The sequence below is a fragment of the Theropithecus gelada genome, chromosome 10 (genome assembly GCF_003255815.1).
Source record: "Theropithecus gelada isolate Dixy chromosome 10, Tgel_1.0, whole genome shotgun sequence".
NCBI classification, from domain to species: domain Eukaryota; kingdom Metazoa; phylum Chordata; class Mammalia; order Primates; family Cercopithecidae; genus Theropithecus; species Theropithecus gelada.
Window position 1 is genome coordinate 72,879,798 of NC_037678.1, and position 22,968 is coordinate 72,902,765.

The 22,968-nt window shown below is 37.5% G+C and overlaps 1 protein-coding gene across 1 annotated transcript in view; it reads right to left on the reverse strand.

The window, feature by feature from the left end:
* Positions 1-22,968, reverse strand: part of SIRPD (signal regulatory protein delta) — a 46,952-nt gene that overhangs the window by 22,547 nt on the left and 1,437 nt on the right. Inside the window, exon 2 of the mRNA XM_025398145.1 lies at positions 17,908-18,255. Coding sequence (XP_025253930.1) covers positions 17,908-18,255 — 348 coding nt within the window. The remainder of the gene's footprint in view (positions 1-17,907; positions 18,256-22,968) is intronic.

The window sequence follows — 22,968 nt, forward strand, 5'->3', positions numbered from 1 at the left end:
TTCTTCCCTAACTTTAGCCTGATCCCAGACCAGGCTGTGGCCACAACCTTGTCCTGCCTCCCTGGACCTCCCCTCAATTTACAGTTAGGCCATCTACTTCCTGTAGAATGGAGGGTGAAGACTCCATCACCAGCAGCACCTTGTGGCCTAGGAGGAGAGTCACAAAAGGAAGGGTGGGCAACAAGTATCATCAGAGGCCACAAGGGGGTCCATCCTCCAGGACTTTCACTTTCCCATCTGAGGCTCCCAGGGCCCATCTTAGACAACGGTTCCCATTGCACTATGCCTTGCCAGCACAAATACCTGAGACAGGAGCCCAGGTGAGAACACACGCATCTCACACTGCTGGGCTAGGCCTTGTCTAGGAAAAAGGAGGCAGCTCCAACCATTTAACTACCTTGTATTACCTTGTTAGCACTCAGCATAGTCCTATGAGATGGGTATTATGATTTCTATGTTGCTGAGAAAATCAAGGCTCAGAGATTTTAGAAACTTTCCAGGATCACAAGGTAGTGAGAATCAAACTCATGTTTGTCAAACACTGTGCTCATCCTTGCTGCCCCTCTGAATCAAGAAAGGGCAGGAGATCCAGACACCCGGGACATCCAGAGCCTGGAGCCTGGGAGAACACCACCATATCAGGGCACAGAAGGATGTGTCTACACTGACAGTAAGTGGAACGTAGATGTGTTCCTATTGAGAGAATTTCAAGGCTGCTCTGCTCAGCACCAGGAAGGACCTGGGTTTAATCAGAAAATGATAAAAACACTAAAAAAATCTCCTGGCAAGAAACCATTAAGATCATTCAAGGAAACATAGGCTCCCTGTCTTGGCAGGAGTTTCAGACATTATCTAGTCCTCTTATGACCTTGTACCTTAAAATCCTAGTACCTGAAATCCTGTTTGAGACCTTAAAAGAAAGGGCAATAAATAATATATAAGAGATCTCTCTAGGGAGTTGGATTGGGTGTACTTGATTCCTAATAGAGATTTAGTTTTGGATAAATACCTATACGATTTTGCGTTGTGTGTGTGTGTGCCCATGCACTTCTGTGTGTGAGGGAGAAGGAGAGAGTGAGAGTGTGTGAGTCAGCAAGAGAATGAGAAAGAGAGGGGGCTTTGCTTTTATAATTTAAACTTTTATAAATCTGAAAAAGAACGTTTTATGGAAAGATGAAGGAGCCTCCTTAAATAAATCATGGAGGCCTTGCTATTGGCTACAACTGAGACCTATCCAGGTGAGCAGAGGCCCAAAATGTCATTTTTACAGTGATCTTCTGCCATCCGTCTTGTTCCACCTGGCAGGTGAGCATAGTGTCCTCCTCATGGTCACTGTTTTCCACCAGGATGGAGCTCTGCATGCTGTACAGTCCATCTTTGCCCTTGGTCGGGGTCAGGGTCTCATCTCTCTGGGAGACACTTCCATCTTTCAGCCAGGTCAGTTGCATGTCCTGGGGATAGAACTTCTCTGCCTGGCAGGTGACATTCATCTTGTTATTTGAGGCAGGGTGCTGAAGAATGGACACCTTGGGTGGAACTGAAATAGCATAGAACACATGCTCAGATGTCATGAAACAATCAGATCCATCTGCTTATTGCTTGGTGGCCATTTACTTAGCACCTACTTAGCATGTTGCTGTGCCTAGCACATAGTAGATGTTCGGTAGTTGGAATGACCTGTTATTATTTAAGCCTATTCCCTGGAGCAAATTTGGGAAGAACTATGCTCCAAAGACACGTGAAAGCCGGGTACATGTGGTGTTACCTACCTATTATGGTCTCAGACAAATCAGCTTTCCCATGAAGAGGGTAATGCAAGCTCCGGTGGTACACACTGCAGGTAACATGAGAGTTTAGGTCATCTAGAGCTGGGACTACCTCCGTGGTACTGACGATTTTGTAGGCATTGCTGTTCTTTAACTGAACCACGTGGGTCTGGAGGGATGAGAGTTTCTTCCCATTTTTGAACCACTTCAGGGTGACATTTCTGGGATAGAAGCCGTAGGACATGCAGCTAAAATTCACAGTCTGCCCGAGCAAGGCCCTCTCCAAGGGGCCTATTACCACAGGGAGAGAGGGTGGAGCTACAAGAAGGAAGATGAATAAACAATTAGTGTTGGTAAGCTATAAAGTATTCTATGTGCCTTATAAAATTTTAATTCTGACAAGTCCGTGATTAGGTATGATAATGTCCATTTTATAGATAAGGAAATTGAAGCTGGTAGAGGTAAAATAAAAAATACTAGCAACTTGCAAAGCCTGGACCGGAAAACAGGTTTATCTGACCACACAGCCTGTGATCTTGACTCAGGTGACACTGTTTCTCTGTTCAGGAGCCATATTCCTATATCTTTCTCACTCTTGGTATTGATTACTCCTACTTACCCATTCTTATTTAATAAGGTTTAGACAACAAGGAATAGAAGGAAGTGTTCTTAGCCTAATGCTTATCTACCAAAAATCCTAAAACAAAATATCTTTAATGTGCAACTTTACAAGAATGTTCTTTAGTCAGCAACAACAGGATACCTACTCTCATTGTATCTATTCAATGATGTACTGGAGATTCTGGCCTAAGCAATGAAACAAAAAGTGATGAATAAACAATAATTGAGAAGAAAGAAAAAATATAATGTAAACTGATACAAAAAACTTAAGTGAATCTATTTGCTGACTAAAAAACTGATAGATTAGAAAACCAAATGAATAAAAATTTTTAAATTATTATATTTGACTGAACACAGAATAAATTCCAAACAGATTAAATTCTTAAATCTAAAATTTAATAAAACTATAAGAAGGAAAAAATAAGGGAATATCTATATGTCTCTGAGGTGGAAAAGAACTTTAAGACAAGATCCTAAAAACACAACTCATTGAGATTTGTAAAGTTGACTTTAAAGATTTATAAAGGTAACTATAATAAGGGTCAAATTATACACGACGAGAAACATAAACAAAACTTAAAAGCAATCAGTAAATAGGAGAGGAAAGGAAGTAATACATATAAGATAATGTGAATGAAACAAAAAGCAAGCATAAAATATAGAGGATCAACAAAACCAAAAGTTGCTTCTTTGAAAACATATAATTTTCTGGTGAAAATGAAGAGAGGAAATAAAATATTGAGAGAGAGAGAGAGAGATAAAATCACAGATGTGCAAAAGGGGCGTTACTATAAATCTTGCAGGCATTAAAATGATAAACATTGGATATATTGAATAGCTTTTGCCAATATAAAATATAAAATTTAGAAAAAGTGAAAAACTATCTGGAAAAATGTAGCTTATCAAAAGTGAATAAGAAGAAATAAGAAACCTGGGCAGTATCAAAATTATTAAAGAAACTGAATCAGTAATTTAAAAAATTTTCCTGTAATGAAAATTCTAGATCTAGATGACTTCACTGGAAAGATCTGCCAAACATTTATGTAATGAATAAATTTTATCTTATGTAATCTTTTCTTAAAAATAGAAAAAGGAGATAGACTTCCCAACTCATTTTTTGAAGATAGCATAACTTCAACAACAAAATTCCAACAAGAATAATATAAAGAAAACACATAGATTATTATCTTACTTCTGAATATACGTTCAAAAATCCCAGACAAACTTCAGCAAACTGAATAACACACTATCACCAGAGTGGTTTTATTTCAGGAATAAAAAGTTGAATTAATATTAGAAAATCAGACTGGGAAACATGGCAAAACCACATCTCTACAAAAAATGCAAAAATTAGCCAGGTGTGGTGGCATGGGCATGTAGTTCCAGCTGCTGGGGAGGCTGAGGTGGGAGGACCCCTTGAGCTCAGGAGGTCAAGGCTGCAGTGAGCTGAGATTGCACTGCTGCACTCCAGCCTGGGTGAAAAAGCAAGACATGGTCTCAAAAAGATAAAAATAAAAATAAAAAAGAATATCAAATAATGTTATTCATCACATTTCCAAATTGAAAGACAGTAGAACCATATTACCATTTCAATAGATGCAGGAAAAACATTAAATGTTAATATTTATGTTTAGAAATTATTTGTAAACTAAGAATAGAGGTGAATTAATCTGATAGAGATAATCCATTAGATTGAACCATATGCAATTGCTATTTTTATTATATGAAAAATGATATAATACAGGCAATATATGGTTCATCCTAATTTTAAAAATACAACAAACATTGTAATCAAAGGTAAAACATTGAAAGCTTTGAAATCAAGTTGGTGTAATCTGGTTTGCCACCAGAAATTAAATCCAATCTTTTATCAGAGATTCTAGTTTGCTTAAGAAGTCATAAAGGAATATAAAACATATAAAGATTAGGATGAAACACGTTAAACTGTTATTATTACTACATGATACCACTGTGCCTTAAGAAAGGTCAAAAGAATCTATAGACAAATTTTTTGAAATAGTATGAGAATTTAACAAGTTTGCTAGGTACAAAATTGATGTAAATTCAATTTTAACAAACATTAGAAAATTAAAAACATTTTTAAATGATCTCATTTATAATAATATTAAAAATATAAAGCGTGGAGGAATCAATCTGATAAGAGGTGTACCATGTCTATAGTAAAAACGACAAAACTTTATTGAATGACATTATAAAGGATTTAATGAATGAAAAGACATACCATGTTCATTGATAGAAAATAATATTGTAAAAATAAAGAAATGTATGCGTAGGCATATATGAAGATACAAACATTTGAATTATTCCCAGTTGATAAGAAGTCAGTGTAATCACAATTAAAATCCCATAAATTATGTGTGTGTGCATATGTGAGTGTGTGCTGAACTTGACAAAGATATTCTAAACTTTTCATGGAAATGAAAACGGCCAAGCATAACCAAAAAGAATAAGGTGGGATGACTTGTTCTACCAAGTACTAAAACTTATTACAGAGCTGTAGTTATCAAGATAGTGGTGTTTGAAGGAACGAACAAAGAAAACATGGAAAAAATTAGAGAGCCCCAAATCAGATCCATCATATGAATGCTTAATTTTTGACAAGTTTGCACTGCAGAGCAGTGAAGAAAAGGGAAATTTTTAAAATAAATGAAGTTGGAACAATTAGATATTCATATGGGGAAAAATAAAATCTCATATCACAAATATGGGGATTCAGACTAAATGTGAAAGGCAAAACGATAAAGCTTAACTATAGGAAGCTATGTAAGAGTCTGTCTTCAGGATTTAAAGGATTAAGGAAAGATTTCTTAAACAAGCACTGAAAGCTATAACCATAAAGGAAAAGGTTGAAATTTTGACCACACTAAAATCAAACCTTTGTCACTGTTTTATTAAATTGTTGTAATGGATGCTTTTATTACTGGGTTTCAATCATTTTTATTTTTCTGACATAGGGATTTAAGGCTATAAATTCCAAGTACAGCAGTAACTACATGCCTCAAGTTTAGTGTGCAGTATTTTAATTATTATTTAGTCCAAAATATTTTCTAGTATCCGTGATAATTTCTTTTTGATAAATCAGTTATTTAGATCATTCCCCATTTTCTTAACATATGAGGATTTTCTAATTATCTTTTTGTAAATATTTATAGTTTAATTCCACAATGATCAGAACACATACTTATGTAATTTTGATATTTCAAAATTTGTTGAGACTTGCTTCTTGACCAAGCACATGATTAATTTTAGTTAATATTTCACATGGGCTTGAAAAAGATATGTGTTTTTCAGTTGTTGGGTGCAGTGCTCAATTACATCAAATTTGTTAATCACATTGATCAAATCTTTTGTATCCTTACTGACATTTTGTCTGCATGTCGTCCTAGTTACTGAGAGAGTGGCTGTGGTAGTCAACCTTTAAGATGATCTCCAGCTCCTGGCATTCACACCACTATGTAATCCCCTCCCCTGGATCTAGTGACTCACTTCTAATGAAAAAGTAAAACTAACAGGTTGTCACTTCTGAAATTAGCTTATAAAGAAATTGTGACTTGTATCTTCTTCTTCCCCTCTCTCCTGCTTCTTGAGGAGAAGCAGCTGCCATGTTGTGAGCTGTCCTATGGAGAAGCCCATGTAGCAGATATCTGATGTCTTCAACCAGTTGCCCGCAAGGATCTGAGGCCTGCCAATAAACATGGCAGTAAACTTGAAGTGGATTCTTCTCCAGTTGAGCCTTTGGATTATTGCACTATTGGTAGACACCTTGATTGCGGCCTTACAAGAGACCTTAAACCAAGGTCTCTCAACCTAAACCATGTCTACAATCCTGACTCACAGACAACGTGAGACGATAAGTGTTTGTTGTTTGAAATCACTTAAGTTTAGGTAATTTGTTAGATGACTAATACAGATTGGTTAATAATCTGGTACCATAATTGTGAGAAGGCAATGTGAAAATGGAACACAGAGAGATTTAAAGACACTGGCGTTGAAGATTTAAGCTATGCTGCTGACAGGCCAGTGATGCTGGCAGCAACCAGAAGCCAAAAGAGAAAGGGAATATGCTCTCTCTTAGAATCTCCAGAAGGAGCAGCTCTGCTGATGCCTTGATTTCAGTCCAGAGATATTGATTTCAGACTTCTGGCCTCTAGAACTGTGAGAGACTAAATCTGGTTTTTAAACAACTTTATTGCGATGTAATTCACATACCATACAATTCGCACATTTAAAATGTACAATTCAATATTTGCAGATATTTGTTTGTAGATATGTGCAACCATAACCACAGTCATTTTGAACATTTTTATCATCTCAAAAAAAACTCCATGCCTTTCATGTAATAACCTCCATTTTCCCCATCTTTCCACTATCCCCCAAATCATAAGAAATGTTCTGTCTTTAATCTACTTTCTGTCTCTATAGATTTGCCTATTCTGAGTATGTCATATAAATGGAATTATTTTTAAAAAGTGATTTTTTTATTATACTTTAAGTTCTGGGATATATGTGCAGAACCTGCAGGTTTGTTACATAGTTATACATGTGCCATGGTGGTTTGCTGCACCCATCAACCCGTCATCTACATTGGGTATTTCTCCTAATGCTGTCTCTCCTCTTGTCCCCCACCACCCAACAGGCCCTGGTGTGTGATGTTCTCCTCCCTATGCCCATATGTTCCCATTGTTCAACTCTCACTTATAAGTGAGAATATGTGGTGTTTGTTTTTTTTTGTTCCTGTGTTAGTTTGCTGAGAATGATGGTTTTAGCTTCATTCATGTCCCTGGAAAGGACACGAACTCATTCTTTTCTATGGCTGCATAGTATTCCACGGTATATATATGCCACATTTTCTTTATCTAGTCTATCATTAATGGGCATTTGGGTTGGTTCCAAGTCTTTGCTATTGTGAATACTGCTGCAATAAATGTACATATACATGTGTCTTTATAGCAGAATGATTTATAATCCTTTGGGTATATACCCAGTAATGGGATTGTTGGGTCAAATAGTATTGTAGTTCTAGATCCTTGAGGAATCACCGCACTGTATTCCACAATGGTTGAACTAATTTACACTCCCACAAGCAGTGCAAAAGCGTTTCTATTTCTCCACATCCTCTCCAGTCTCTGTTGTTTCCTGACTTTTTAATGATCACCATTCTAACCGGCCTGAGATGGTATCTCATTGTGGCTTTGATTTGCATTTCTCTAATGACCCGCGATGATGAGCTGTTTTTCATTTGTTTGTTGGTTGTACAAATGTCTTCTTTTGAAAAGTGTCTGTTCATATCCTTTGCTCACTTTTTGATGGGATTGCTTGTTTTTTTCTTGTACATTTGTTTATGTCCTTGTAGATTCTGGATGTTAGCCCTTTGCCAGACGGATAGATTGCAAAATTTTTCTCCCGTTCTGTAGTTTGCCTCTTCACTCTGATAATAGTTTCTTTTGCTATGCAGAAACTCTTTAGTTTAATTAGATCCCATTTGTCAACTTTGGCATTTGTTGCAATTGCTTTTGGTGTTTTAGTCATAAAGTCTTTGCCCATGCCTTTGTCCTGAATGGCATTGCCTAGGTTTTCTTCTAGGGTTGTTACAGTTTTAGGTCTTACATTTACATCTTTAATTCATATTGAGTTAATTTTTGTATAAGGGGTAAGGAAGGGGTCCAGTTTTAGTTTTCTGCATATGGCTAGCCAGTTTTCCCAATACCATTTATTAAATAAGGAATCCTTTCCCCATTGCTTATTTTTGTCAGGTTTGTCAAAGATCAGATGGTTGTAGATGTGTGGTGTTATTTCTGAGGCCTCAGTTCTGTTCCATTGGTCTATATATCTGTTTTGGTATCAGTACCATGCTGTTTTGGTTACTGTAGCATTGTAGTACAGTTTAAAGTCAGGTAGCATGATGCCTCTAGCTTTGTTCTTTTTGCTTAGGATTGTCTTGGCTATACGAGCTGTTTTTTGGTTCCATATGAAATTTAAAGTCATTTTTTAAAATTCTGTGAAAAAAGTAAATGGTAGCTCAATGGGAATAGTATTGATTCTATAAATTACTTTGGGCAGTATGGTCATTTTCACGATATTGATTATTCCTAACCATGAGAGTGGAATGTTCTTTGTTTGTGTCCTCTCTCCTATTTCCTTGAGCAGTGGTTTGTAGTTCTCCTCGAAGAGGTCTTTCACATCCCTTGTAAGTTGTATTCCTAGGTATTTTATTCTCTTAGTAGCAATTGTGAATGAGAGTTCACTCATGATTTGACTGATTGTTGAATTATGGCATATAGGAATGCTTGTGATTTCTGCACATTGATTTTGTATCCTGAGATTTTGTTGAAGTTGCTTATCAGCTTAAGGAGTTTGGGGGCTGAGATGATGGGGTTTTCTAAACATACAATCATGTCATCTGTAAACAGAAACTTCCTATCTGAGTACGCTTTATTTCTTTCTCTTGCCTGATTGCCCCAGCCTGTACTTCCAATACTATGTTGAATAGAAGTAGTGAGAGAGAGAGGGCATCCCTGTCTTGCTCTGGTTTTCAAAGGGAATGCTTCCAGCTTTTGTCCATTCAGTATGATACTGACTGTGTCATAAACAGCTCGTATTATTTTGAGATACATTTCATTAATACCTAGTTTATTGAGTGTTTTTAGCATGAAGCAGTGTTGAATTTTATCAAAGGCCTTTTCTGCGTCTATTGAGATAATCATGTGGTTTTTGTCATTGGTTCTATTTATATGATGGATTACGTTTATTGATTTCCATACGTTGAACCAGCCTTGCATCCCAGGGATGAAGCTGACTTGATCATGGTGGATAAGCTTTTTAATGTGCTGCTGCATTCGGTTAGCCAGTATTTTATTGAGGATTTTTGCATCAATGTTCACCAGGGATACTGAACTGAAATTTTTTTTTTTGTTGTGTCTCTGCCAGGTTTTGGTATCAGGATGATGCTGGCCTCATAAAATGAGTTAGGGAGGAGTCCCTCTTTTTCTATTGCTTGGAATAGTTTTAGAAGGAATGGTATCTGCTCCTCTTGTACCTCTGGTAGAATTCAGCTGTGAATCCATCTGGTCATTGGCTTTTTTTGGTTGGTAGGCTATTACTGCCTCAATTTCAGAACTTGTTATTTGTCTTTTCAGAGATTCAACTTCTTCCTGGTTTAGCGTTGGGATGGTGTAAGTGTCCAGGAATTTATCCATTTCTTCTAGATTTTCTAGCTTATTTGCATGGAGGTGTTTATAGTATTCTCTGATGGTAGTTTGTATTTCTGTGGGATCAGGGTGATATCCCCTTCTTCATTTTTTATTGTGTCTATCTGATTCTTCTTTCTTTTCTTCTTTATTAATCTAGTCTATTTGTTTTGTTAGTGTTTTCAAAAAGCCAGCTCCTTGATTCATTGATTTTTTGAAGGGTGTTTCATACCTCTATTTCCTTCAGTTCTGCTCTGATCTTAGTTATTTCTTGTCCTCGGCTATCTTTTGAATTTGTTTGCTCTTGCTTCTCTAGTTCTTCTGTGATTTTAGGGTGTCAATTTTAGATCTTTCCCGTTGTCTCCTGTGGGCATTAGTGCTATAAATTTCCCTCTAAACACTTTTTTAAATGTGTCCCAGAGATTCTGGTACATTGTGTCTTTGTTCTCATTGGTTTCAAAAACTTATTTATTTCTGCCTTAATTTCATTATTTACCCAGTAGTCATTCAGGAGCAGGTTGTTCAGTTTCCATGTAGTTGTGCAGTTTTGAGTGAGTTTCTTAATCCTGAGTTCTAATTTGATTGCACTGTGGTCTGAGAGACTGTTATGATTTCCATTCTTTTGCATTTGCTTAGCAGTGTTTTACTTCCAATTATGTGGTCAATTTTAGAATAAGTGAGATATGGTGCTGAGAAGAATGTATATTCTGTTGATTTGGGGTGGAGAGTTCTGTAGATGTCTGTTAGGTCTGCTTGGTCCAGAGCTGAGTTCAAGTCCTAAATATCCTTGTTAATTTTCTGTCTCATTGATCTATCAAATATTGACAGTGGGGTATTAAAGTCTCCCACTATTATTGTGTGGGAGTCTAAGTGTCTTTGTAGGTCTCTAATAACTTGCTTTATGAATCTGGGTGCTCCTGTATTGAGGGCGTATATATTTAGGATAGTTAGCTCTTTTCGTTGCATTGATGCCTTTACCATTATGTAATGCCCTTCTTTGTCTTTTTTGATCTTTGTTGGTTTAAAGTCTGTTTTATCGGAGACTAGGATTGCAACCACTGCTTTTTGTTCTTTCCATTTGCTTGGTAGATCTTTCTCCATCCCTTTATTTTGAGCCTATGTGTGTCTGTGCCTGTGTGATGGGTCTCCTGAATACAACACACCCATAGGTCTTGACTCCTTATCCAATTTGTCAGTCTGTGTCTTTTAATTGGGTCATTTAGCCCATTTACATTTAAGGTTAATATTGTTATGTGTGAATTTGATCCTGTCATTATGATGTTAGCTGGTTATGTTGTCCATTAGTAGATGCAGTTTCTCCATAGTGTTGATGGATTTTACATTTTGGCATGTTTTTACAGTGTCTGGTACTAGTTTTTCCTTTCTATATTTAGTGCTTCCTTCAGGAGCTCTTGTAAGGCAGGCCTGGTGGTGACAAAATCACTTAGCATTTGCTTGTCTGTAAAGGATTTTATTTATCCTTCACTTATGAAGCTTTTTTTTGGACTGGATATGAAATTCTGGGTTGAAAATTCTTTTCAAGAATGTTGAATGTTGGTCCTCACTCTCTTCTGGCTTGTAGGGTTTCTGAAGAGAGATCTGCTGTTAGTCTAATGGGCTTCTCTTTTTGGGTAACCCAATCTTTCTGTCTGGCTGCCCTTAACATTTTTTCCTTCATTTCAACCTTGGTGAATCTGATGATTATATGTCTTGGGGTTGTTCTTCTCGAGGAGTATCTTTGTGGCATTCTCTGTATTTCCTGAATTTGAATGTTGGCCTGTCTTGCTAGGTTGGGGAAGTCTCCTGGATAGTATCCTGAAGGGTATTTTCCAACTTGGTTCCATTCTCCCCATCACTTTAGGTACACCAATCAAACGTAGGTTTGGTCTTTTCCACATAGCCCCATATTTCTTGGAAGCTTTGTTCATTCCTTTTTGCTCTTTTTTCTTTAATTTTGTCTTCACACTTTATTTCATTAAGTTTGTCTTCAATGTCTGATATCCTTTCTTCTGGTTGATAGATTTGGCTCTTGATACTTCTGTATGCTTCATGAAGTTCTTGTGTTGTGTTTTTCAGCTCCGTCAGGTCATTTGTGTTCTTCTCTAAACTGGTTATTCTAGTTAGCAGTTCCTGTAACCTTTTATCAAGGTTCTTAGCTTTCTTGCATTGGGTTAGAGCATGCTCCTTTAGCTTCAAGTAGTTTGTTATTACCTACCTTCTGAAGCCTACTTCTGTCAATTTGTCAAACTCATTCTCCATCCAGTTTTGTTCCCTTGCTGGTGAGGAGATGTCATCCTTTGGAGGAGAAGAGGCATTCTGGTTTTTGGAATTTTCAGCCTTTTTGCACTGGCTTTTCCTCATTTTCATGGATTTATCTACCTTGATCTTTGATGTTGGTGACCTTCTGATGGGATTTTTTGCATGCTCATCCTGTTTGTTGATGTTGATGCTATTGCTTTCTGTTTGTTAGTTTTCCTTTTGACAGTCAGGGCACTCTTCTGCAGGTCTGCTGGAGTTTGCTGGAGGTCCACTCCAGATCCTGTTTTCCTGAGTGTCACCAGTGGAGGCTGCAGCACAGCAAAGATTGCTGCCTGCTCCTTCCTTTGGAAGCTTCATCCCAAAGGGGCACCTGCCAGATGTCAGCCAGAAATCTCCTGTATGAGGTGTCTGTCGACCCCTGCTGGGAAGTGTCTCCCCATAAGGAGGCATGGGGGTCAATGACCCACTTGAGGAGGCAGTCTGTCCCTTAGCAGAGCTCAAGCACTGTGCTGGGAGATCCACTGCTCTCTTCAGAGCTGGCAGGCAGGAATGTTTAAGTCTACTGAAGCTGCACCCACAGCTGCCCCTTCCCGCAGGTGCTCTGTCCCAGGGAGATGGGAGTTTTATCTATATGCCCCTGACTGGGGCTGCTGTCTTTCTTTCAGAGATGCTCTGCACAGAGAGGAAGAATCTAGAGAGAATAAGTGATCTTTTGTTATTTTATTCTTTAACTTAGCATATGATTTCAAGGTTTATCCATGTTGTTGCATGTATTATTAGTAGGTCATTCCTCTTCATAGTTTAATAATAAACCACTGTATGTATAGATCATATCTTGCTTTTCCATTCATCAATTGATAGATGTTTGGATTGTTTCCATCTTTCAGATAGTGTGAGTGCTGTTATAAACATTTGTGCACAAATTTTTATGTGAACATATGTTTTCATTTCTCTTGAGTAAATACCTAGGAATGGAATTGCTGGGTCATATAGTAATTTATGTTTGACTGTTTTAGGAACTGCCTATCTATTTTCCAAAGTGGCTTCATTTTGCATTCCCACTTGCAGTGTATGAGGTTTACAATTCCTCTACATTCTCATAAACATTTGTTATAATTTGATTTTTGATTTTAGCTATCCTTATTAGTGCAAAGTTTTATCTCATTATAGTTTTGATTTGCATTTCCCTGAGGACTAATTATGCTGAGTTTCTTTTGATGTGCTTATTGGCAATTTGAATATCTGCTTTGGAGACATTCTTTATGTATTCTAAATTCAAGGCCTTTATCAGATATGTACTTTGCAAATATTTTTCCCATTCTTTGGGTTATCTTTTTACTTTCTTGATAGTGTCCTTTGAAGCATAAAAGGTTTTAATTTTTAAGAAGTCCAATATATCTATTTTTTCTTTTGTTTCTCATGCTTTTGATATTATGGTTAAGAAGCCAATGCAAAATCTGATGTCATTAAGATTTATCCCTATGTTTTATTATAAGAGCTTTATAGGTATTTTTAGGCTTTCAAACCATTTTGAGTTAATTTTTGTATATTGTGTGAAGTAGGGGTTCAACTTCATTGTTTTCTGTGTGTGGCTATCCAGTTGTTTCAGCATTATTTGTTGAAAAGATGCTTCTTTCCTCATAATCACACTTGTTGAAAATCAGTTGACCACGACCACAGATACATGGGCTTGTTTCTGGACTCTCTCTTTTTCATTGGTCTATAGGTCTATCCTGTTCCAGTACCATATTACCTTGATTGCTGTGGATTTGTAGTAAGCTTTTATTTTTATTTTATTTATTTATTTTTAGAGATGAGATTTCACTATGTTCACCAGGATGGCCTCAACCTCCTGTCCTCAAGTGATCCTCCCATCTCAGCCTCCCAAAGTGGTGGGATTATTGGTGTGAGCCATTGCGCCCAGCCAGTAGTAAGGTTTGAAAGAAAAACCTGTGTTATCTTACTTTATTTTTCAGGATTGTTTTGGCTTTTCTGGGTCCTTCATATTTCCACATGAATGTTAAGATCAGCTTGTCAATATCTACAAAAAAGTAGGTTGGGATTCTGATAAGGATTTTGTTGGATCTGTAGACCAATTTGGGAGAATAATGCCATCTTAACAATTTTAAATCTTCCAGTCCATGAAAATGGGAAAATTCTCAATTTATTTACATCTTCTTTCATTTCTTTCAACTTTTTTTGATAGTTTTCAGAGTATAAATTTGCACTTCTTTTGTTAAATGTATTTTTATTTTTAGTGTTCATTACAAGTGTGTGGAAATGTAATAGATTTTTGTATATTGAACTGTATTCTCAAGCTTGCTGAACTTGCTCAGTAGTTTGAACAGTTTTTTAGTGGGTTCCTTAGGATTTTCTATATACAAGAACATGTCATTTGTGAATAGAGATAGTTTAACTTCATCCTTTCCAATTTGGATTGTTTTTATTACTTAATTGTCCTGACTAAAAATTTTGGTACAATGTTGAGTAGAAATGGTGACAGGAGACATCCTTGTCTTGTTCTTCATCTAATAGGGACAGCTTCTAACCATCCTCATTAATTATGACATTGGCTGTGGGTTTGCTAAATATGATGTTAGCTGTGGGTTTTGCATCCGTGTGCTTTATCAGGTTGATAAAGTTCCCTACTATTCCTAGTTTGTCTAGTACTTTTTTAAATAGAAGAATTTTAGATTTTACCAAATTCTTTTTATCATCTTGTGAGGATTATGTGGTTTTCTTTTTTATTTTATTGATATTGTGTTGTATTAAATTAATTGACATTCAGATGTTAAACCAACCTTGTATTTGTGGGATAAATCCCACTTGGTCAACATGAATAATGCTTTTTTTATGTTGCTGGTTTCAGTTTACTAGTATTTTCTTAAGGGATTTTTGTGTCCATATACATAAGATATATTTGGTCTGTGTTTTTTTCTTGTGATATCTTTGTCTGGTTTTGATATCAGGGTAATTTTTTGTTACCAATTTAATCTATTTTGTTGTTATAGGTATCTTGAAATGCTCTATTATTTTTGGGCCAGTTTTGGTAATTTTTGTGTCTTCTAGGAATTTGTCTTTTTCATCATATAAACCTAGTTTATAGGCACACGTTTTTTCATAGTATTCTTTAATATTTCTTTTTATTTCTGTAAGGTTACTTATAATATTCCTTCTTTCATTTCTGATTCTAGTAATTTGAGTTTCCTTTTTCAATCTTCAGTTCAGCTAAATAAATAAACTTGGGAAATTTTCAACTATTCTTTCTTTGAATATTTTTTCTGCTGTTTTCTCTTTCTCTTCTCCTTCTGCTATCCCTATTACATGTATGTGGTGTGCTTAATGATGGCCTATGTTTCTCTGAGGCTCTGTTCATTTTTTAAATGTTATTTTCATTTAATTTTTCTCTGTTCTTCAGATTCCATAATTTACATTAATCTATTTCAAATTTGCTAAATCTCCTTCTTAAAATCTACTGTTAATTCCCTCTAGGGCAATTTTTCTTTCAATTGTTATACTTTTGAATAAGAAAATTTCCATTTGGTTCTTTTTAATAATTTCTATCTCTTTATTGATATATCTTATTTGATGCAACATTATCATCTTACTTTCCTGTACTTATTTAATCATGGTTTGTTTAATCACGTTTCTTTGAATATATTTGTAATGGTTACATCAAAGGCTTTGCCTGTTAAGTTTGACATCTGGTGGTCATAACAAGCAGTTTCTGATACCTTCTTTTTTGGTTTGTTTTTGGTATATGTGTCATATTTTTCTGTTCTATTGCATGTCTCACTTTTTTTGAAACTGGACATTTTACATAATATATTGTAGAAACTCTGGATATTGATCTCCCTCACAACCACCAAGGCTTGTTATTGTCATCTGCTTGTTCAGTTGTTGAGTGACTGGATGGATTATTTTGGTACAGTTGATTCCTCTTCTTTGCCATGGGGTGTAGACTTTGACAAGGAAAAGGGAGGTTTTGGTTCAAATATCAGGCTTTTACTTTTCTTCCCCAGTTTTAGTAGTTTAAAAATTATTTCTTCATTTATGATATGCCCTTAATACTATTTCCAGAGACTCTAAATATTTTTTAAAAATGATTTTCACCAGTTTCCATGGAGTGGGCCCTTGGAACTTCTTGTGCTGTTATGCCACCCATAAGGGTCTATTTCAGTTGTTTTAAGCTGTCAAATTTGTATCCATTAGTTACACCAACTACAAGAAACTAATACATAGCTAAGTATTTTAAAAATATATATAAACTTTTTTATTTATTAAGAAATGGCATAAGTTTGGTACATTTCTGACTCAGAACATTTGAATGTTAATAAGGATATTGAACTCATTCACAGTATTCTCCCTCTAAACAGCTGTCATGCACTCCTACACCTCCACTCTAACTAGAGACTTCTTATTAAGAAGAAGGCAAAGCCATAAACCCAAAGGGTTCTGAGAAGAGTCTACTGGGGTTCCAGTACCCATAGCCTGGAAGACAAGCCCATTAGCCTTTCAGAGGCTCAACTTCCTCATCTGATAAGGTAGGGTGTGGACCATGTGGTGGATGAACATATTTTATTTTCAACCTGCTTAGCATTTGTTCCATTGGGTTGACTGCTTATCTCTCATGGCATCTCATCTCCCTAGCAACAAAGAATAAAATGTTGACAACAAGGCATACAAAAGGCTAATATGGATAGTTCCCTAGAACTCATTTGTGAAGGTTGGTAGGAAAAAGTTCTCTTTCCACATCGGTTGTAAGATGGGGGAATGAATATCAACACTTTCTGCATTTATTTTCACTATCGTATACTGAAGGTTTTTATGCAGCAGGAAAGAACAAAGCCATGAAGAGATTAGACAATGTCAGAGAGCCGTAATCTTGGTAACACTAAGCCCTAAATCCAATGCTTTAGTCCCTGGTTCCAAAAGTTCTGCCTTGAATACTGTGAGTAACCCAGAATTCTCTGCAGGTACAAAATCAATCAACTCATATTTTTGGTTGAAATTAATGCATTTGATATTCTCTCTTGTAAGTAAATGTTCTTCACTAATATAGAGCATACTGGACTGGGTCCAGACAGCCCCACCTCTTTATTCTCTACTATGTACACTCCTGAAATCTCCCTAAGTTAGGTTCCTCATCTGTACAGTGAGTACAAGCATCCAGCAATTCAAATGTTGCTATGTAGATAATATAGATGAAATGTTTGGAATATAGTAGATGCCCAATAAATGTTAGCATTATTGTATGACCAATTTAATAATTTCTCAGGCTGGATATTGCCCAAAGTTCACACGGCACCACAAGTAGCAAAACACTAAGAAAAAGGCTTTGGATGCAGGAAACATAGATTTGTACTTGCAGTTCAACACACTACAACACATTGTGGGATGTGGGACCTTTATTATTCTTGTAGCCCTTAGGACATTGTTGATTTAAGCAAATTGGCTTAGCAAGGAGATGTTTTCTTTCACATTATTAGAAGTCCAGAGGTGAGATTGGAACAAGGAGCAGTATGGTTGTGCATATTGTCAAATCTACACTGGTTACATATCTGCATTCATCTAGACTTTTTCTCAACCTTATTCCCCTCATAGTCATAAGATGCCTGCTTAAAGAACCTGGAGCAACACAATTGCTTGTTTCCAGCCAAGAAGGGGAAGAATTGCTTTAGATTACCAGATTTCTCTGCAAGCCTGTATTTTTCTCTGATAGACCCAAACTGGCCAAGTTCATCCCATATTTGAGTAAACCTCTAGCAGGGAACATGGAATTATACTAGTTGGCTTAGGTTAGTCATAGGGGGTGGATTGAATATTGAGAAATCAACCAAAATAGCTCTCATCACTCAGCACTCAACCTTTTGAGTCTTTTTTTCTTCCTGTAAAATACCTAACTCACAGTTTGCTGAGAGAATTAAAAAGATCAAATGTATGTTGTACCTTCAATAATATTTGGCACATAGCAATTGTTGAATGAATAGAAGACGTAACTGCTGAGATGATATTATACTCCAGGGGGTATGAGATATAGGAGACATACTGACCTGTAACAAACACCTGAGTGCCCTGACCTGATTGGTACTCCTCGGTAGCTTTCCCTTTTATGAACTTCACGCAATAATAGGTGCCAGCATCAGCAAGAGAGATTTCATGGATGCGGATGGAAAAGTCTGTGTTGCCAGGCTTGTTGGTGTCTCCAATCTCTTTTACTCTGGGAAAGTGACCTTGTTTGAAATTGTAGATTAATTTCCGGTTTGGCCCTGTTCCCTTGAACCACAAGACAGGTCCATTTGGTAAGGTATCTGGTACACTGCAACTCAAGATGATTGACTCCCCAGTTGATACAGTCTGCGACATCTCTGTTTGTTGCACATGGAACATATGTGTGGCTCCTGGAAAGAAACTGAAAATCATTTCTCATTTCCCCTTCTCTGGCTTAAGCATGGGTACAGGTCATGGTTGGGCCTCATTCATTAATTCTTTCAACGACATGCATAAATGCCCATGCACTGAGTAAAGAGAGGCCTTTGCACATGGAGGCAGCTTCTCCCCAGAGTGCTGAAGGAGGGGAGTTAGTCCAGAGGACCAGATGTATTCCTCCTCAGTTCCATTCCTCAGCCCTCAACCACGGTAACGGGAGGACAGGGAGGGAGAAGGGGGAATTATCAATGGGTAATGTTCATGGAGAAAGACTAGTTCCCCTATCCATCTAATTGCCTAGAGTCACTCGGTACATTTGGAACTGGGTTCAAGTCCTGTCCCTCAACCCCACATCTCCACTGAGTTTGGGATTGGCCTTCCTCTCTCCTCTGAAGGGTGATTATTCTCTGAATTTGTAGAGAAGTTCATGCTGAGAGATGTGGAGAAGTTAAAACAATTAAAGAATGAGGTGGTCATGGCAACAGCATATAGTTCCACTGCTTATCTCTTCAAGAGAAAGAAGGGAGAGGGTTTCCTTTCCTTAACAAAAAGAGATTAGAACCTCAAGGGCCCTCTACAGTTTTGGAGGTTCTAACCGGCCACCCTTTACCCTCCGACACAGTCATCATCACTACCCTACAATGTGTCAGGTCCTGGTGATAATCTCTCCTATTAAGCTTGGTTGTCAAAACCACAGACTGCCTAAGGAGCAGGTTAGAGAGAAAGGGAACTCCTGGTTGGCAAGGCCAGGAGGTAGTGTGGGAAAGCAGTCTGCATTGACATTATGTAACTTAAGGGAAACTTGTGGATTTTCCATTGCCATTTGGGCATTATGGAATGTGTCTGGATTCAAGGGAAACATTACTGGGAAGGTCAGTTCTCCTGGAAGAATAGAGGGACACCTAATATCACTGTATTTCATGACGTTAATTCAGGGGTGGTGAGGAGAAGGAATTACTGGTTATCCTGGGAATAAAAATACTTGGAATGAAAGAACAGTGGGGCTGGGCGTGGAAGTCTCAGGACAGACCTGGGAAAACTCAAGTGTCAGGAAATGACTCAACCCCTCTGGGAAGGCTTTCTGCAAAAAAGACTTTGGAGAGATCGATACACAAGACCCCTCCTTCTGGTCTGAGAATTCCCCAACAGTGCCAGGCCATGGTAGGAGATCACATCCACTCATTGACTTGTATGGGGAATGGGAATGTGATCTCAGACTGGACTGTGCTGACCACTCAGGTACTTGCTATCAGGCCCCAATCACATTCTAGTTGGTAATGGGAAGGTGAGTGGGATCATGGAGGCATGTAGAGAGTCTACCTGCCTGAAGAGCCCTTTGTTTTGGCCCAGGAGATACTGGGCATTTTGGGGAAAACTTCACCTATGTTGATATTCGATCAGAAGCTAAGATGTGGCTGCTAGCATCTGTGACTGGAAGTTTGGGGTCATGAAATAAGTCATAATATACGCAATGCATATACCTGGGCCCAGGTTTCTTCCTAGAACCTTAGAAGTCAGTCAGCCTTCTAGGGCCCAGTTTTCTTACCATTTAGGCCATGCAGTGCACACATGTAGTTGCACTTTGCATACCCAGTATCTTTTTATTTTTAAGTGTCTCCTATGTCATGGGTTCTGGTGGGGTTGGCATCAGGGAAGGATGTGGCTTGTCAACATAGCTTGATTCAATATTTGGCACAGGTTGTCCAGAATGGCTTACTAGAAAGGCCATTGGTAGAAACCTAGTCTACAGGGTAGTTTGTGGATAAAGGAGCACAGCATTCAGTATGTAGTGATGATTTGGTACACGGTGAAGGATTTTAAAGAGTCATCTTCATAAACCCAGGGAATAAAGTGCATCAGGCTGTGCTCACCATTCACATACACGATGGTGCCTGGACCAGAGAAAAACTCCATGTCAGGGTGTCCTACCCTTAACTTCACACAGTAGTAGGTGCCAGCATCCTCTGGCAACACGTCACGGATGCGAATGGAATAGTCAGTTTGATCGACCATTGTGTTTTCCACCGGAGTTACTCTGGGGAAGTGGCTTCCATTGAAACTATAGATTAATTGTTGTCCTGGCCCAGTGCTCTTGAACCACAAGACAGGCCCTTCTGGGGACAGAGCAGACATATTGCAGGCCAGGGTTAGGACATCTCCAGGATTGACTGACACTAAAGTCTGAGGCTGGTTCACCTGGAACTCTTCATCTGAAGTTCCTGGAAAGAAACGTGGAATCATCTCTCATGTTCTCTGTCTTGGCTCAAGATGCTCTGAGGGTCTGGTTATAGGTCAAGGTGGGATCTCAATATGATAGTTTTATTTCAGCATCATGTGATGGCACCAGTCATATAAAAATTACAATGCTAGGTGCCATGTGAGGTGAAGGGGAGGGTATCAGTGTACAAATAGGAGAATGGCGCTTTCCTTCTGCATTGGGGCATGAGGATGGCCTGCAATATATTAGGCACTAAATAAACATATTTTAAATAAATATATGAATATATTTTTATTAAATGAGAATATACAAAATATAATTTGGGTCAGATTTTTCTAATTGTCTCAGAATCAGGGATATGGCCCCTGCTAAGGACAGTACGTTGATAACCAACATACTGCATACAGAGTGCATATGGAGTGACCTGCATATGGAGGCAGCTCCCTCCAATACCAGGTCTTCTATGGTGTGAAAGGCCACTCATTCACCTCTCCCAGAGTAAACACTGAGGCATGCATTCTCAGTGAAGTTACTATTTTCCATAAAAGGTGACAATTGGTTTTTGGAGTATGGGAATATCTTAGATGTTACAATGGTTGGTTTGTCAATGCTCAATCCTACCCAATAAAATCTTATTCCTTACTAGTTAATTGCTCTTGTCATGTGTTCTTAGGTATCACACAAGCCACACTGACATTGAGTTCATGGCAGATACACAAAATGTCTCCAAGAGAAGTTCTACAAAATTGCAGTGTTATTCATGATAGCCAAAATATAGAAACAACTGAAGTGCCTATCAATGTATAAATGAATAAAAACGTGATTATACACACACACACACACACACACACACACAGTGGAACACTATTTATCCTTTAAAAATCAGAAAATTCTGTCACTTATGACACCATGGATATTATGGTGTGAAATAAGCCAGGTACAGAAAGACAAATACTGCATGATCTTGCTTATATGTGGAATCTCGCTTATATGTGGAATCCAAAAAAGTCAAACTCAAAGAAGTAAAGAATAGAATGTGGTTACCAGGGTCTGGGGTGGTGGGGAGTTGGACAAGGAAATGGGAGATGCTGGTCAAAGCCTATAAAGTTGTAGTTAGACACGGGGAATAGGTTCTGATGATCTATTGCACAGCATGGTGATTATAGTTAATGCATACTTCAAAATAGCTAAAAAAGTAGATTTTAAAAGTTCTTACCACAAAGAAGTGATAAGTATGTGAGGTGATGGATATGTTAATTAGCCTGATTTGATCATTTCACTGTATATACATGTATAAGAACATCACATTATACCACATAAATATATACAATTGTTATTTGTCAATTAAAACCAAAATAATATTTAAAAAACCACCAAGTTGTACACCTTTAAAAACAAATAAGTTCTACAAAACAATGGAGGACTTTATTTTTGTATGGTTTTGCAATCTTACTAAGTGTATTCCTTTTCTATTGCTGAATAACAAATTACCACAAACTTAGTGGCTGAAAACAACACATATTAATTACTTCACAGTTTCTGTCCATTTGTAATTCAGGTATGGCTTAGCTGGGTTCTCTGCTTCAAGGTCTCACCAAGCTCCACTCAAGGTGTCAGGTGGGCTGTGTTCTTATCTGGGGGTTTGACTGGGGAAGTGTTCATTCTAAGTTCACTCAGGTTGTTGGTAGAATTCAGGTCTTTGTGGTTGTAGGACTGAGGCCTTCAACTTCTAGGGGCTTCCCTCAGTTCCTTGCCACGTGGGCCTTCTCACAGGCAGTTTTCAACACGGCTCCTTGCTTCTTTAAGGCCAGAAGTTGCAAGAAAAACTCTAGTGTGATAGATCTTATACAACCTAACATACTCAAGGGGGTGACAGTGCATCACTTTGGCCATATTCTATCAGATAGAAGCATGTTACACACAACACACAGATAGAAGCATGTTACCTGAACAAAGAGATTTGCAACAGACATGGCCACTGGGAGATTTTGTCAGAATTGGGGGCCATCCCAGTGTAGTCTTACATAAGAGTGGGATAGTTGGGAGTCACCTTACAGTCTGTGTGCCACACCCAATAAGTACAGTTAAAAATTCAAGTGAGTTTTACTAGCTTTCAGTGTCTTAAGTTAGCTTTTACCTAAATATTTTTAGTCATCCTTAACTCTGCATTGAATAAAAAGAGCAAGCTTTATACTTACCCTTCCTATGTATAAAGCACAGACAGATATAAATGCAGTACATAAACCAACAAAGAATATATCTAAGTTATTAAAATTTCATGTTGAGGCTATTATGAGTTGAATTGTATGCCTCTGAAATATACGTTGAGATCTTTTTTTTTAATTAATTAATTAATTTATTTATTTTTTATTATTATTATACTTTAAGTTCTAGGGTACATGTGCATAACGTGCAGGTTTGTTACATATGTATACTTGTGCCATGTTGGTGTGCTGCACCCATCAAC